We start from the raw sequence: 17,391 nt of genomic DNA on the forward strand, positions 1-17,391 counted from the left end.
CTGAGCAAGGGTCTGAGGCAGTTTCTAGGGCCCTGGCATTAGGCCTTTGTGCACAATCTTGATCTTTGCAGGACAAGGCTCCTATGGGTTGTTCCAGGCATTGCCGGGAAAGTCTCAGCATTTTTGTCCTCATCCTCTTTAGTGGTCTTCATTACTAACTACCCACCAGAGTCCTCAGTTCTTGCCCAGCTATATGAACCTTAATACACTCAGATCCCCTGAGCCCTAAGCCTTGAATAACCATGGTCCCTCATTTATCAGTATGACAGCAGAAATTGTGGGGGCTGGTTTTGGGGGGTGAAAGGCAGCAGGGCTGGCCACCACATCCTGGGCCAACGTTTATACCACTCTACCTTTTCCCCCCTGCAGAGTTGAAGCTGGGCAGCCCAGGGCAGTGCTAAAGACCCACCATGGGTCCCACGCTCACTTCTCTGATCTCCATTGGTGAGTCTCCAGGGTAAGGAGTAGGGAGTGAGGGACATTGTGATGAGGTCCATGGCTGGCTGAATGAAGGATGGGAAGGAAGCCTAAGGAGGAGACAGAACTATTTGGAGCACAGCAGGACCCCAGTGTCTGCTCAAATGGCTCTTCTTTCATATTCTGACCAAAGTAGACTTAGAGGTTCAGGGACTTTGGTGAGAGTTAGGGATGGGTCAGCGTGGGCTGGAGGGGAGGCTTCTATAACCTGAGCTTCTTTTACAGGTCTGTGTCTGGACTGGGCAGTGAGGGCACAGACAGGTGAGTCTTGTCCCCACCGTCACACTGTTCTTTTTCCCTTCCTTGTACTAGGTTAATTCAGATATCTAGGATTAGCAGGGAGGGAAATGGGAGACATTGAGTTGAATGGATGGGGTGACTCAGAGCTGGGCTTCAGAATTTGGTGGTAAAGGAGACATAGGGGTTAGAGAAGTCACTAGGAATCTGGACTCTGCTTCTTTCTCAGACCCTCTACCCAAGCCCATCCTCTGGGCTGTCCCCAGTCCTGTGGTCCCTGAGGGAGAAGACATAACCCTGAGGTGCCAGGGCCATCTGGGGAGTGACCGATTCCAGCTCTGGAAGGATGGAGAGCTCGGAGATGAGAGAAATGCCTCCTGGCAGCAGGCAGAGTTTGTGCTCAGGAATGTGGATGACTCGAGAAATGCAAGAAGCTACACCTGCCGCTCTGGGCAGGGGCCCTTGTGGTCAGAGCTCAGTGAGCCCCTGGCCCTGGTGGTGACAGGTGAGGGGGTGCTGGTCTACAAACATCCCTGGTGGGAAGAACACAGGTCCTGAGGGATTAGCCCAAACCCCTTTCTGGGGAGTCACCTATAAAGAGGACAAACCCTCAGGCTTGACTCCCTGCCTCTCCTTCATATCTCTATTTCCCTGGGCCCTGGGAACCCCTGGCCCTAGTGGTGACAGGCAAGTGGATGTTACAGGTAAGGGTATCCTATCCAACCATCCCTGCTCGAAGGAGGTCAATCCTGAGAGATGTGATTGGAGGCTGTGCTGGGGGAGTCAAATGCCTGCCCCCCATGACCTACCTTCCATGTACCTCCTGGGCTGAATTATCTAATGTGCTCATTTAATTCCAAACCCCTGTGAGCATTCGGACTGTGCGCTCCCTGAGGCCAGCAGGAATGGGCCTCCCCCATCACTGAGCAGGAAGCATCTGACAGATGGGTGGTGAATGAGAGCTTGAGAACCAGAGAAACACTTAATTACTCACAGAGGTGCCCAGAGGGAGCCCCTGTCCTCCTCTGTCAACTCATGCCCACCCAGGGACACACGCAGTTCTTCCACCCCAGCTCTGTCTTCACTGAAGGGTAAACGGGGAGTAGCAGGCCAGGAACCTGGTACCACATGGCACTGTTGGGCAGTGGGTAGCACCCTGCACACCAACCGGGTATGCATAACCCCCTAACTAACAGGTTGGGGGTAAGAAAGAGGTGTAAAAACATCAAAGTTTAAGAGAAAGGTCTGAATCTGCCAATGAAGTTTCATTAGGACCGTGCTTTAGTCCAGTGAGTTTAGGCTATAGGGGCAGAGCTGTGCTCCTTCGAAGAGGAGAGAAGAAGGCCAGGCGGGGAGTGTACCTTCCTCTGCCAAGGTCCCTTCTCTTGCCATCAGTCTGTGTTCTCAGAGTCTTACTGGGCCTAGGGAGCCAAGTAATTGAGCCATGAACAGGCCTAGAGGACTGGACAAAGGGGCCTGGCCAGGGCCACTCAGCCTAACCTCCCCCTTCTCAGCTCTGTTTCAGGGAATGATTTGAGGGTATTAGGGGGAGAGATCACTCCCTAACAGTCTTCCTTCCTCTTTTCACAGGAGCCCTCCCCAAACCCTCCATTTCAGCTTCATACAACTCCCCAATATCGGTAGGATCAACAGTGACCATCTGGTGCAAAATATCACAACCGGCAACCAGTAATGACTACAGTTTTGCCCTGCTGGAGGCAAAGAGCCTAGAGCCCTTGCAGAGACAGAGCCCTGCAGTGACCCAGGCTGCTTTCTCACTTGTGTCTGTGACGGCTGAGGATACTGGGAGCTACAGCTGTATTTACTACAGGAAGACAGCCCCCTACACGGGATCATATCCCAGCAAGACCTTGGAGCTGATTGTGCTTGGTGACTAGAGATGGGAACCCCCCAAATCCCTAATTCCACCCCCCTGATAGGGGCCCACAGATTTATGGGGGCAGCACAAAATCCTGGGAATTATGAAGGGATGGTTTGGGGGAATGATGGAGGAGACCCTGGGACCCTCTCCTGTTCTACATGGACTCAGCTTGGGACCCCAGGATAGTGGAGGGGTTCCCACCCCAAGACAAAAAATGAGAACAGAGGGAAGATTTCCTTTTTCCCATTCGTTAAAGAGTTACAGGAGGGGTGTTGAAGAACCACATAAACCTGCTATTTGGTCTCTCCCTTTCACCTCAGGAAAATTCCCCAGGCCTACCTTTTTGGCCCAACCTGGCCTTGTCATGATCCCAGGAGCAAACATCACTCTCTGGTGCTCAAGGCCCAAGCTGTCTTCCCTTGAAGAGGTGACTTTCACTCTGTGGAAGACTGGGACCCAGGAGCCCTTACAGCAGCAGACCTCAGTTCATCTATGGACTAGCTTCCTCCTCCCATCTGTGAGACCTGAGGACACTGGGAGCTACAGCTGTACTTACAGGGAAAGGAGAGTTTCTGCTAGAGAATCAGACCCCAGTGAGGCCCTGGAGCTGGTGGTGCCAGGTGAAAGGCATTTGTGGGCCCCAAAAGAACTCTGAGTACAACCCCTCTGCTCTCTGCCCAGACACGAGCCTCACAGAGAAAAGGCCTGGTGTCTACACAGCCAGCTCTGCCCTGGGGCCTGGCAGGACTCAGAGGTCTTGCAAGACATAACATTTCTATTGTGATTAAGAATCTGGGGAAGAAAGGCGATGGTGGGGACTGAGTTGGAGGTAAGAGGAGAGTCACCGAGACTCAGACCTGAAAGGAGCCTTGCAGGATTCTGAGGCCAAATCCTCCCCTTATTAATGAGTAATGGGGGTCCAGAGAGAGGGAAGGACATGTCCATGATCATGCAGCAAGTGACAGAACCTGGAAATGATCCTGAGCCTTCTTCCTCCTAGACCATGATCTGAGCTCAGGTTTAGGCTGGTCCCTGGGCCTGTCTGGGATAGCCCAGATGGAAAGGGAGGGGCCATGACCTTCTCACCCAGGAGTCAACAGTGGCTCAAAACCATAGGATGGATGAGGTCCCCAAAATGTGAAAGTTCCTTAGATTCCTTGCTATCTACAGCTAGAAACATGAGTTATCTTCTGGTCAAACTCCTCATTTACAGAGGAGATAACTGAGGCCCAGAAAGGGCTAGTGACTGTACCAAGGTCACACAGGGACTCAGAGGCAGAGCAGGGACTTGACCTAGGTGTCCTAACTTCTAGCTCATATGTTCTTCTTCTTAAAGGATCTCTCCCCAAGCCTTCCCTCTCAGCCCTCCCAGGCCTTGTGGTGGAGCCTGGGATGCACGTGACTCTCCAGTGCCGGCAGCCCCCTCAGAATGTCATCAATGGCCTGACCTACACTCTGCTGAAGGTGGGGACCTCTGAGCCCTTGCAGAGCCAGAGCCCATCTGGGACCTCAGCTGATTTTCCCCTCTTCTCTGTGAGAGCCCAGGATGCCGGCAGGTATAGCTGTGTCTACCATGAGAGGATGGCTCCATACCAGGTGTCTGAGGCCAGCGAGGTCCTGGAGATCTGGGTGACAGGTGAGCTTTTATCCAGGTTCCCAGGGAATGAAGTAGAAAACTGGAAGTCAAGATAAAGAGGTAGCCCAGGAAGTCTGAAAAGGCTTATTGAGGGGAGGGGCTGTTTTGAGCATCAAGTGGTAGAGGCTTCGATAAGGAATCCTGGTGCCTACGGAAGGGAAAAGAAAAATGGCAGAATGAGCCAGCTTAGGTACTATTCCAAGCTTTAGAGAGAGTGATGGAAGGAGGAACAACCTCCTTGTTCTTAGGTAGTCCCAGAGAATATCTGAGGCTCACCATCCACCCCTCTCCAAGGAAGGAGATTTGGGGCAAACAGTGGCCAATGAGCCTATGGAAGCAGGTATCAATGGTCAGTGAGATGTTTAGGGCATTCCAAGCTCTTCCTCACCTTCTCCCATCCCAACTGTGGAAAGGATCCTAAGATTCTCTTGTCTTTATTTGTGTTCCCAGATGGACTTCCCAAGCCTTCCCTCTCAGCCTGGCCCTTCCCAGAGGTGGCCTCAGGGTCTGACGTGACCTTCCTGTGCCAGGGGCCCGCAAGAGGCATTAGGTTTGTTCTGTACAAGGAGGGAGATGAGAAAAACCTACCAAGCATGGATACTTCTCAAGGTGGGGCCCAGTTCTTCTTGACTCATGTGACCCCCAAGCACTCAGGCAATTACAGCTGCAGATACCAAATCAACAGCAATGGAAGTCTCTGGACACAACAGAGTGACCCCCTGCAGCTCATAGTGAAAGGTGAGAGGAAGAAACCCCCAGGACCCTCTGGAGGGTACCAACAACCACTCTCTCCCTCAGCCCCTAGGAGTAAATGAATCCAAGGCCTTGGCTCTGGCCAAGAGACACAGTATAAGAGGCAAGGAAGTCTTCGATATTTTCCTCAATTCTAGGACTTTAGAGACTGAGGGTATGAGCTGGGTCAAAAGACTTCCCACCACTCATATTTCTTAGTTAACCCCATATCTCTGTCCTGGTTTCTGGGCTTCTCTACCTGATTCCAAGGGATAAACCCTCTCTGAGCAGGGTTTGTGCCCAACTGTTGGATACAGGTGGGGTTGTTGTGGGAAGGGGAGTAAGAAGAGAAAATTCAGGGACAAAGAGAGAGCGCCTTCAGGACAGTGATTTATGAAGATTCTTCTCTCTCCCCTACCCCAGGTTCAGTTCCCAGTAACTCCCTCCTCATCACCCTCAGCTGCCTTTCCTTCATCATCATCCTCCTCCTTTGCCTTTTCTTGCTGGCAATCCTCTGCCAACGATCCATCACTGTGGATGAGTGTGGCAAGGACAGAGTGAAACCTCTCAGGGTGTAATGGAATAAAGAGGTGGTTTAGGACTGGGACCTCCATTGCTCCTTTGAGACCTCCCCTGACCTTACTTCTTCCCTTCCCATGTCTCTCTCAGCAGGGTCTTCACAAGGAGATAGCCCAAGGAGGTAAGGAGATTCACTTCCTTTTCCTATAGTCTCCTGTTCCTTTCTCCCCATGAAACCCTGGACTCTTCATTGGACAGAGTCCCTGGTGAGGAGAGCCTCCCAGTATGAACTCTGTGCCTATGTGTTACTTCCTACCTCTCTGTGCTAACATGTGCCTCTGTTGCCCTTGTCTTCCTTGGAGCACCTGCCTGCCACAGCACCCTGAGGCTGCCAGAGTGGGAGTCTTTTGTCAATTATCTGGGGAGAATCCTGGGGCAGAGAGAGGGCAGGTGAAGGGGATTTCTGATCCTGAAAGCTGGGAGACTGATAAAAGCTCTCATCCTCCTCAGATACCGAAGTGTCCAAGTAGAGACCAAGGGAACCATCGGTGAGTTAGCTCCATCTTGTCGTCCCCCTGTAAGAACCTGTTTCATCCTGGACTCTAACTTTTCCCAATAGGCTTTACACCTAAGGTTGGACCACTTCTTAATCACTTATCTATTCTTTCTTCTCCTGCCCATTAGAATACATCTGAACTGTGCATTCCTGAAATCATTGTGTTTTTTAATATTTCAATAACTACTTCAGTATCATTTTTTTCGTTTAATCCTATGGAGTTCATTTCATGTAATTAAAGGAAATAGACTGAGAAGGCATCCATAGTTTCCACCAGACAGACTGTCAAAGCATCAATGACACACCAATAAATTAGCAACTCTTGCCCCATAGTGACTCCCTGTTGCCTTAATCTTGTATTTCCCTTCAGGTCCCCATGGTTGAAGGTTCCCAGGGAGTGACCTACACTCAGCTGAACATAAGAACCTTGAATAAGAGGAAAACCAACCCTGAGGAGACACGCACAGAACCCACCCTCTATGCCACTGTGGCCTTGAATTAATGGTTGGGTCACCTTTTCCAAAAGAATTCTCTCCCTTTTCTTCACCTTAGTCTCCTCTCCCTTAGTCTCATCTCATCTGTTCTCTAGTACATCTTACCCAGGTTCCCATCACTGAGGAGCTGTGATGGCTATTAGGGATAGCCACTGGGATCTACAGCTGGGCAAACAAAGTTCATCAGTCTACAATGATAAGACACATACAGACACATACAGAATAGAAGGGGGTGATCATCTCAGAGGAGAAGTCAATAGTAGATGTGGAGACCAAGAAGGACCTTCTGCACTAGATGGAATTGGAGATGACTTTTAAAGGAAACCAGGCAAGGTAAGAGGCAGATTGGAGGAAGTATTACAAACTACATATGAGGAACAGCCACCACGGAGGCTTGGAGTTAGGAGACTATTATTCACCTGTGTGGCTGGCTTATAAAGTGACTAGAAGAAAATCAAGTGCAAGAAGATTGCAAAAGGAGGAAGCCACTGTAGCTCACCTCCTCAGTGCGTTCGTCCGCTGATCCCTCCAGTTCACCCCATGTATCCAATCTGAGGTCAAGTCCTGTGTTCTCTACCATCATACCATCTTTTCTATATGTCCCCTTCTCTCCAATCACACAGCAACTATCCTGGGGCCCACCTCACACCTGATCAATTGCAGTTGCCTACTGGTGGATCTGCCTGCCACCAGTCTCTCCCACTCCTGTCCTGATGTTTCCAAAGTGCAGGTCTGACTGTGTTAGCCCTCTAGTTAATGAACTCCATTTGCTCCCTATCAGCTCTAGGAGTAAAAACAAAATCCCATGTCATTCAAAGCCCCTTTGTAACCTTCCCCATGGCCTTTCAAAACTTCTTACACCTTATGTCTTCTCACACAATTTGGGTGCTCAGACAATCAAAGTCTTAAACAAAGGCCATCAAATCTGCCAGGGCATTACCATGATCACGCCTCTTCTAATTCAGCTCACATTCATATTTTCAGTGGCTCATGCAGAGTAAGTACTTAATAGATTTTTTGTAGAATTTTATTGGGAACAAGCTTTGTCAAGCTAGTCACAGGCAGTTCTTCAAAACAGTTTTGAGATCTGAAGGAACTTGTATATGTCCACTAGTTTGATGAGAGTCTGCACAGATTCAGTGGCTATGGGGTGCTTTTAGAAATTGAATTTAATTGAAGTGAAAGACTAGAAACTCACAAAAAGTAGGAGCCTCTTGGAGTATAGGCTAGATGGAGAAGTCAGGGTAGGACAAGGAATGATGGTGCACAGATAAAAAGAGAACTCTCACGTCTCTCTCTGTTCTTGTAAAGAGATGGGCCGATGGATAAGAATTATCTGGGGTCCCTTTCAATATCTGCTGCTTGTATCCTTTTAAATATTTTCCTGCTGCTCAGTAGGGAGTTGTCTTTGTGCTTTCATTTGTTTGTTCGTTTGTTTTACTATGACATCAAAGCAAGATTCTCTGTATTTCTCTAATTATTTTTAATATAAACATGCCCCCAAAACCTCAAGCATTTCTGCATGCCCAATGGAACATAAAAGCAGATAGCATGAGTCTGTGAATTTCTGTTTTACAAATACACACACAAACACACAGATGCCCACAGATACGCATATAACATCCATGTGTTATTTTCAAAATCATCCTGCTGCATATGCTTCCTTTTAAATTTTCTTCTGTTATCCTACATATTTTTTTTAAATATACAAATGCTTCCTCTTTTTGTCATTCCTTTTGTTAATCCTACCTAGAGTAAAAAAAAAAGTTCCCAATTTTTTTAAAAAAGGGGAAAAAACCTTATAACAAATAAAAAGAGTTAAGTAAATTTAATCCAAATGGTGTTCCTGTCAAAAATATATATTTCTGTGCTTTGTGTCTATTACTTTCAGTCAAGAGTTGGGAACCATGCTTTATCAGAGGTCCTCTGAAGGCATGGTTGGTGTTTGCCTTTTTCAGAATTCTTAAGTCTCTCAAAGTTTTGTTTTTCCTTTTACATTATTATTTTTCTTGCATAAATTATGTTCCTGATTATGCTCCCTACACTCTGTGTCAATTCATATTACTAAAAGTTCTCTGGAACTGTCTCATTTGCAGGTTCACATGATGCAATGTTACCCCTTCATTTTCATTTCCGGCTGGTGAAGCCTTTCCACAATTGCCTACAGGACAATAGAGGACACCCACTTATGTTCTTGGTCTTTTCTTTTCCCTCCTTGTCATTCTTTCTTCAAGATTAGTAAAGGTGGATTTACTAATGAATATTCCTTCCTTTCTATTATCTTCCCCCTTAACCTATTGCACCCCAATTCTTGCTTGTTTCTTTATTGAGTTTGTTATGTTTGTTCACCAAATTATTTATGTATGTGCATTTAATTCTTCTTGGTATACTTTATATAAAGATGAGGTTCAACGGATGCCCACTCCTAATGCTTCCTACTTCTTTAAATAGCCTTTTCTCTTATACTCCAAAAGTGAGGAGTAGCTACCCTTCCTTTCTCATTCTATAGTAATGTATAATTTTTCCTCCTCCTTTTCTGCCTCCCCAAATGATTAACACAATCTGCATCCAAGTTCTGTGATTTCTTATTAAATTCTGTATGTATCCTTTAAAGACATGACGCTTCTAAAGGGATACTTCTTTCTTTCCTCTCTATTCGAATGTTAGCAAATGCAGACTCAAGATGGCAGAATGAGAGCCAGCAACTTTGTCTCAGCTCACCCCAAACCTCCTCCACAATGACAAAGACAATGTGTCAAACCAAATTCTGAGAAACAAAACCAAGAAAAAAGTCACAGAGAGTCATTTTTTTCAGGTGCAGGAAGCAAGAAATATTAGTACTCCATCATCATACAGCCCCTTCCAATTACTCAAGTAAATTGGCCTTTCTGGTTTTCTCTGGACTTTTTTGTTGCTACTCATCTGTTTGTTTTTGTTGCTCTTATTTGTTTGTTGTTGCTTTTAATCTACCAGAAATGCTTGAAAGTTCTCTGTTCTCTTCAAGTTTTTCATTATTTCTCCTTTATAGAAATATAATCAGCTTTACGATGTAAGTAATACTGAGTTTTGAGGTAATACATTTTATAATATTTCATTCAAAAATCTACACTCCTTTAGAGTAAAAGCTCCTAGGTCTTTTGTGATCCTGACTGCGATTTCTTGGTATCTGAAGAACCCCTTTCAAAGCTTTGCAATATTGTTTTCTTTAATTTGGGAGATCTGGAGACTGGGGGATGGAATTCCTCTGATTTTCTTTTGGGGATCTCTTTCAGAAATATGGTGCATTCTTTTGAAATTCATTTTGCCCTCTGGTTCTAATAGAAGTGGATTCTTTTTAGGATTTCTTAAAATATACTGTACAGAAGGAGTTTTTGTTCATAGATTTCAAGAAGTAAAGAAATTCTTAAAGTATCTCTTCTTGAAATTTTCCCAACATATATTGTTGTCCATATCAGATATTCAATCTTTTCAGTATTTTTTTATTTAAAATTTCTTGCTGCCTGATGGAATCTTTGATTCTTCTTCCATATATTTTAGCATAGTACTTTTAGGAAATCTAAATTTTCCTCTGAGGCTTTGCTTATACTTGTCAAAGAAAGATTTTTTGGTAATCTCTACTACTGTTCCAAACACACAGATGTGTGTATCCATATAAATATATACACGTGTGTACGTATATATGTATACATATGCATATGTATGTGTACATATATGTGTGTATGTGCATGTATACACATGCATATATACACACATATACATGTGTGTGCATACACATGTACAAATATGTGTATGCATAATATACAAATGCATGTATGTGTGCATATGTCTAAAAGTTTATACATATATGTGTTTGTGTATATATGTGTGTGGGTATATGTGTATGTGTATATATATATGTATATATATATATATACACACATACGCACATACATATATTATATATATAATTTTCATTAGTGACTTCTTCGGTTTGCTGATCCCTCCCAAATGAGTTTCTGGCCTAAGCCTCTGAATCAATGCCAGGTTCTGTGCCCTGTTGCACTTGTTGGTTAGGTGATCAACTCTGCTTAATCTTGCTTCCCAGGGTTAAGCTTCCATCCCTGGATATCTGAGACTCAGAAAACTGTATATGAAGGAATCTTTATAATATCTCAGATAGCAACTAATATTGGGAATTTGATCAGATACAAGTTTTTGTACTGAGATAAAAACACTTCACTGACTGACTAGTAAATAAACAGGAGAGGCATGTTTCTGCAACATGAATTGCCTAATGTCAGTTGTTTCTGTTGGTAATGGCTTGATTGAGTTGGAAGGTTAGCTTGATATGGCTGACAGATTTATTCATGAACATCAGTAAGTTGAAGAGCATCAATGTAATTAGCTGGTACCCATTATGAAGGAAGAACCCCCTGTAATCAGGAGAACAGTGGTCAGAGGTGGAGCATTTGAGGCATGGGGGATGCTTAGAGAAAATGCCCAAAGCACAGAGATGGAGTGTCTTCTTTGTGGATCATCCAGGAGGCCAGTGTCCCTGGATCAAAGAGTTTGTGTCAGAGAAGTAAGCCTGGAAAAGTAAGAGGAGCTAAATTGTGAAGGGCTTGGAATAGCAAATAGAATATTTTGAATTTAATTATCGAGGCTATAGAGAACCACTAGAGTTTACTGAGTACATGGGAAAAGAAAATGATCAGACTTGATTTCTAGGAACGGGAAAGTGAGGCCCATGAAGGGGAAGGGATTTGTCCAACATTACACAGCCCCATGAAACAGGTTAGAGCTAGGACTCACACTCAGGTTTCCATCCTCCAGACCCCTCTCTGGTCTTCATGTACATAGCTCCAAAGTCGTTGATTGCCCTGTTCCTCCTCTCCAGGCCCTGAGGACATGCCATTTGCCAAGTCTGAGAGAGACAGAGTCATGGAAAGAAGAGAGACTCGGACATAGAAAGGCAAGGGTGGAGGGGGGAGAGAGAAAAAGGCAGAGAGAGTCAGAGAATTGAGACCACGTCAGACTTGAAACACAGACACACAGACACACACACAGACACACACACAGACACGCACACACACACACACACACACACACACACACGTACATACACACACATACTGAATTAGTGATGAGGAGGAAACACATTCCATGGAAAGCAGGCAACCTACCCAAAAAGATGCATAATGTAAATGACCCATATGTTGGGTGTAAGGAAGAAAAAGGTAGCTGTTTCACCTGTGCCAATGAGTATGCAGAATTCATACTTAATCCCCACAAAGCATTAAGGGCTTTAAATGCTTAATGGAGGAATTTGCATTTGATTCTCCCTAATAGGGGACTACTCAGTTTATTGACAAGTAGGGTGCCAAGACCTGTACTTTTAGAAAATCTCTTTCATAGTTGTTGGGAGGATGGAGTGATGGAGAGACAATCATGTGTTAGGGAGGCCATTGCAAGAATTCAGATAAGAAAGGGTGAAAGCCAAGATAAAGTTGGTGTTCTTGCCAAGTTATAAGGGTTTTGATGTTAGAGTTGTTATGGCTTTAGAAGTGATGAGCTTTGGGGCAGTAGGGTGATAGAGAGGGGAATCAAGGATGGGTCCAGGGACAGGATCATGGACGATTAGATGGATGGAGATGCCTGGGATGGATTCTGTGGAAATCTCGGGTTTAGACAAGTTGAACTTGAAATGGCTATGGTCACCCACCTTGAAATGCCAAAAAGTCATTTTTGACAAAGTTTCATAAGACTAAATACCCAGGATTGATATTGAAGTAGACAGATCGATCTGAGTATCAAAAACATAGAGTTTTTAACTGAATCTGTGAGAGCTAATGAGATCAAGAATAGCCAATATAAAGAAAAGAAGAGGGCACGATATTTGGCTGGCAATCTAGACAAAAGGTGAAAGAGAAGTCAAATAATATCTTTATGCCATCGACTCCCAAATCTATCTGCACAGGGTAAAGACTTAATACCCCTGGGACAACGCAGACTGTAGTACTGTATTGGCAACACTCAGAGCAGCCAAGGTTTCAAGGCGTTTTGAAGTCCCTGGACATAGTTATAGCACCTACCCCCAGTTTTGATGTGAAGTTCAAATGAGACGATATATGTGTAGCTCTTTTTGACTCCTTAAGTTACCATATGGATGTGATGGTATGTAATGACCATCACTACAATTCTCATCATTATCAATAGATTTTCATTCAGTGAACAAGGAATGAGACCAATACATTTCAAGAGGAAAAAGTTAGTTGCTTGTACTGCTGAATAGAGCAAATGAACACAGACTTTCTCTGGATGTGGATAACATTTCCCATAATAAGTCATTTGTAATTATGTTACACAATTGTATTGCTGAGAAGAGTTAAGTCATTCGGAGGTGATCATTGTACAATATTGTTGTGACTTTATATGATGTTCAACTGGTTCTGCTCCTTTCACTCAGCATCAGTTCATATAAGTGTCTCAGGATTTTTCTGAAACCTGCCTTCATATTATCTCTTTTTTAAAAAAATTACTTATTTACTTTATTTAATATATTTATTTTTCAGCATTAATTTTCAGAAGAGTTTGAATTACAAATTTTCTCCCCATTTCTACCCTCCCGCACACTCCAAGATGGCATATATTCTGACTGCCCTGTTCCCCAGTCAGTCTTTCCTTCTGTCACCCCACTCCCCGCCCTGTCCTACCTCAAAAGTGTTTACTTCTGATTGCCCCTCCCCCCATTTGCTCTCTTTTCTGTCATCCCTGACTATTCTTATCCCCTCTGCACTACTTTCTTGAAGGGCAAGATAGATTTCCATATCCAATTGAGTGTGTATGTTATTTGCTCCTTAGGTCAAATCTGATGTGAGTGAGGTTCACCCATTCCTTCTCACCTCTCCCTTCTTCCCCTCTACTGTGAAAGCTTTTTCTTGACTACTTTATATGTGAGATAATTTAGTCTATTCCACCTCTCCTTTCTCCTTCTCCCAGGACATTCCTTTCTCACCACTTAAGTTTAGTTTTTTTAGATATCCTTTCGTATTCAACTCACTCTGTGCCCTCTTTCTGTACATATGTAGTATATCCACACATATACTCATATACATATACATACATATACGTATATTCCCTCCAACAACCCTAATACTGAGAAAGATCTCATGAGTTACAAATATCATTTTTCCAGGTAGGAATGCAAACAGTTCCACTTCAATAAGTCTCTTATCTTTTCTCTTTCCTCTTTATATTTCCATGCTTCTCTTGAGTCTTGCATTTGAAAGTCAAATTTTTTGCTCAGCTGTGGTCTTTTCATCAAAAATGCTTGCAAGTTCAATATTTCACTGAATGTCCACCTTTCCCTAAAGTACTATACTCAGTTTTGCTGGGTAGGTGATTCTTGGTTTTAATCCTAGCTCCTCTGACCTCCAGAATGTCATATCCCAAGCCCTCTGATTCCTTAATGTAGAAGCTGCTAGATCTTGGATTATCCTGATTGTGTTTCCACACTACTTAAATTGTTTCTATCTAGCTGCTTGCAATATTTTCTCCTTGATCTGGGAACTCTGGAATTTGGTTACAATATTACTAGAAGTTTTCTTTTTGGTATTTCTTTAACGAGGTGATCAGTGGATTCTTTAAATTTCTATTTTGCTTTCTGGTTCTAGAATATCAGCACAGTTTTCCTTAATAATTTCTTGAAAGATGATGTCTAGGTTCTTTTTCGATCATGGCTTTCAGGTAGTGCAATCATTTTAAAATTCTCTCTCCTAGATCTATTTTCCAGGTCAGTTGTTTTTCCAATGAGATATTTCACACTGTCTTGTTTTTGATTCATTCTTTTGGTTTTGTTTTATAGTTTCTTGATTTCTCATACAGTCATTAGCTTCCATTAATGCTCCATTATAATTTTAAGGAATTCTTTTCTTCAGTGAGTTTTTGGACCTCCTTTTCCATTTGACCCATTCTGCTTTTAAAGGTATCCTCATAATTGGCTTTCTGGACCTCTTTTCCCAATTGGGTTAGTCTATTTGAAGGTGTTATTTTCTTCAGCATTTTGGGCAGTCTCCTTTAGCAAGCTGTTGACTTGTTTTTCATGATTTTCTTGCATCACTCTCATTTCTTTTCCCAATTTTTCCTCTACTTCTCTTACTTCATTTTCAAAATTATTTTTGAACTCTTCCATGGCCTGAGACCAATTCATATTTTTCTTGGAGGCTTTAGATATAGGGGCTTTGACCTTGTTGTCTTCTTCTGGCTATGTTTTGATCTTCCTTGTCATCAAGGTAAGATTCTATAGACTGATTTTTTTTCTCATTCTTTGCTCATTTTCCCAGCCAATTGCTCGACTATTTAGCCTTTTGTTAAGGTAGGACTCTGCTTCTGGAGGGTAGAGTGTACTGTTCTAAGATTCAGGGGGAAGGTGCATCGTTTAAAGAGATCTTTCTGGAGCCATGCAAATTTTTAGTTCTTCCAGAGTTGTATGATCAAAGGAGAGGTGTTTACTCCTCTCCTTGTCTGTGCTCTCATCTGTGAGTTACCACAAGCGCTCTTTTCTTCCTGGGAACTGTGAGGAGGATTCCCTTTCCACCATCACCACAAGCTCTGCCATGCCATTGCTTCTCCTTGCTCCAGGACCACCACCCAGGACTGTGATCCAGATCCAAGCAAGGGTAAAACAAGAAAATCCTGCCTCAGCACCAGCAAAGAGATCTCAGCAATCCCCCTCTGATCAGCTGCTCAACCATCCCACTGTCTCTAGGGTGAGAGCTCCAGAAGGAACCACTACAGCTGCAGCTGCTGGCACCTCCCTCGGGCTGGGGTTGGGGGTGGTGTTGAGGGTAAACCATGCTCCTTTCTCAGTCAGGTCACACAGACTTTCACCCTGACCTTCTAAGTTGTCTTTGGCATTTGTGGGTTGAAAGGTCTGGAAACCTCCACAACTGCAAGTCATTCAGTCCCATGAGATCTGCTCTGGGTTTTATGGGGCCCAGCCAGTGCTGGTGCAGCCCACACTGGTCTGTGCTCCTCCCCCAAGATAGTGCAACAGACCTTTCCTCTCGACCTTCCGGATTCTCTTGGGCTAAAAATTTGTATCATTTTTGAGATTCTGCTGCTCTAGAATTTATTTAGAGTAATTTTTACAGGTATTGTGAAGGGTTTGGGGGACAACTCAAGGAAGTCCCTGCTTTCACTCAACCATCTTAAGTTATTTATTTTTTCACACTTATATAACATTTACATCCCATAATTTGTTCAAACATTTCCTAATTTATGATGAGGGGAGAGAATTTGGAACTCAAAGTTTTAAATACAGATGTTCAAAAACAAAAAAAAAGTTTTTGCATGCAACTAGAAAATAAGATACACAGGCAATGGGGCGTAGAAAATTATCTTCTGCTACAAGAGAGTAAGGGAAAAGGAGATGGGAGGGGAGTGGAGTGACAGAAGAGAGGGCTGACTGGGGAACAGGGCAAACAGAATATATGCCATCTTGGAGTGGGGGGGGGAGTAGAAATGAGGAGAAAATTTGTAATTCAAACTCTTGTGAAAATAAATGCTGAAAATTAAATATATTAAATAAATTTTAAAAATAAGGTTTGTGGGGGTTTTCCCCTGTTTACCTTTTTATATCTGTCTTGAGTTTTGTATTTGGAAGCCAAATTTCCCATTGAGTTTTGGCCTTTTCATCAGGAAGTTCTGGAATTCCCTTATTTCGTTGAATGTCCATCTCCTTGCCTGAAAAAGTATACTTAATTTTGCTGGGTAGTTGATCCTTGGTTGTAGTCCCACCTCCTTTGCCCTTTGGAATATCATATTCCAATTTCTCCTGTCTTTTAAAGTGGAAGCTGAAAGATCCTGCGTGATCCTGAGTGTAGTTCCACAATATTTGAAGTGTTTCTTTTTGGCTGCTTGCAGTATTTTCTCCTTGATTTTGTAATTCTGAAATTTGGCTATAGTATTTCTTGGAATTTTCAGTTTCGTTTCTCTTTCTCGGGGTGATCGTTGAATTCTTTCAATGAGTATTTTGCCTTCTGGTTTTAGGACCTCTGGGCAGTTGTCTGTGATAATTTCTTCGAAGATACTGTCAAGGCTCTTTTTTTCATCATGGATTTCCGGTAGACCAATAACTCTTAAATTGTCTCTCCTGGATCAATTTTCCAGGTCAGTTGTTTTCCCAATCAGGTATTTCACATTTTTTTCTATTTTTTTCATTCTTTACATTTTGTTTTACTACTTCTTGATGCTTCATAGAGTCATTAGCTTCCACTTGCTCAGCTAATATTTAATGAGTTACTGTCTTCATTTTGCTTTTGAGTCTCCTTTTCCTCTTGGTTGATTTTACCTCTCAGGGTGTCATTTTCTCTATTTAGATTCTGAATCTTCATAGCCATTTCGCCAGTCTTATTCTTTAGGGCTTGATTTCATCAGTGGATTTTTTTTTCCATTTTTTCCATTTTTTTTCCATTTTTTCTTTTACCTCCCTAATTTGGTTTTTAAAATCATCCTTTAGCTCTTCCAGTAATGGTTTTTGGGTTTGAGACCAGTTCGTACTACCTTTTGAGGTATCAGATGTGGGTATAGTGTTATTGTTATCCTCTTCCAAATTGGTATTTTGATCACGCCTGTCTCCATAAAAAGAATCAACAATCCTTATTTTTTTTGTGTGTTCTTCATGTTGGTTAGCCTTTTCCTGGCATTACAATAAATTTCTGCTTTGGGAGTTCAGGGCTCTCTGTCCCAGCTTTCTTATTCTGGGGATTGTGAGTCTAGTTGTTGGCTCTGTGAATTGTAGCCTTGTAGGGGGTCTGGCTGCCTGAAATCTCCTCTTCCCCTGGGGTCTGCTCTTCAGCAATTGTCTCAGCTCTTTATT

The 17,391-nt window shown here is 43.4% G+C and overlaps 1 protein-coding gene across 1 annotated transcript; it reads left to right on the top strand.

Annotated features, from left to right (window-relative positions):
- Positions 1–410: 410 nt before the first annotated feature.
- On the top strand, positions 411–6,541 carry LOC118836220 (immunoglobulin superfamily member 1-like). The gene is made up of 8 exons (XM_036743565.1): positions 411–444; positions 944–1,219; positions 2,359–2,604; positions 3,933–4,232; positions 4,683–4,970; positions 5,388–5,538; positions 5,994–6,060; positions 6,410–6,541. The coding sequence occupies exons 1-8, from the start codon at positions 411–413 to the stop codon at positions 6,539–6,541; spliced, it is 1,494 nt and encodes a 497-aa protein (XP_036599460.1).
- The last annotated feature ends 10,850 nt before the right edge of the window (positions 6,542–17,391 follow it).

Source organism: Trichosurus vulpecula, chromosome 2, assembly GCF_011100635.1.
Source record: "Trichosurus vulpecula isolate mTriVul1 chromosome 2, mTriVul1.pri, whole genome shotgun sequence".
NCBI classification, from domain to species: Eukaryota; Metazoa; Chordata; class Mammalia; order Diprotodontia; family Phalangeridae; genus Trichosurus; species Trichosurus vulpecula.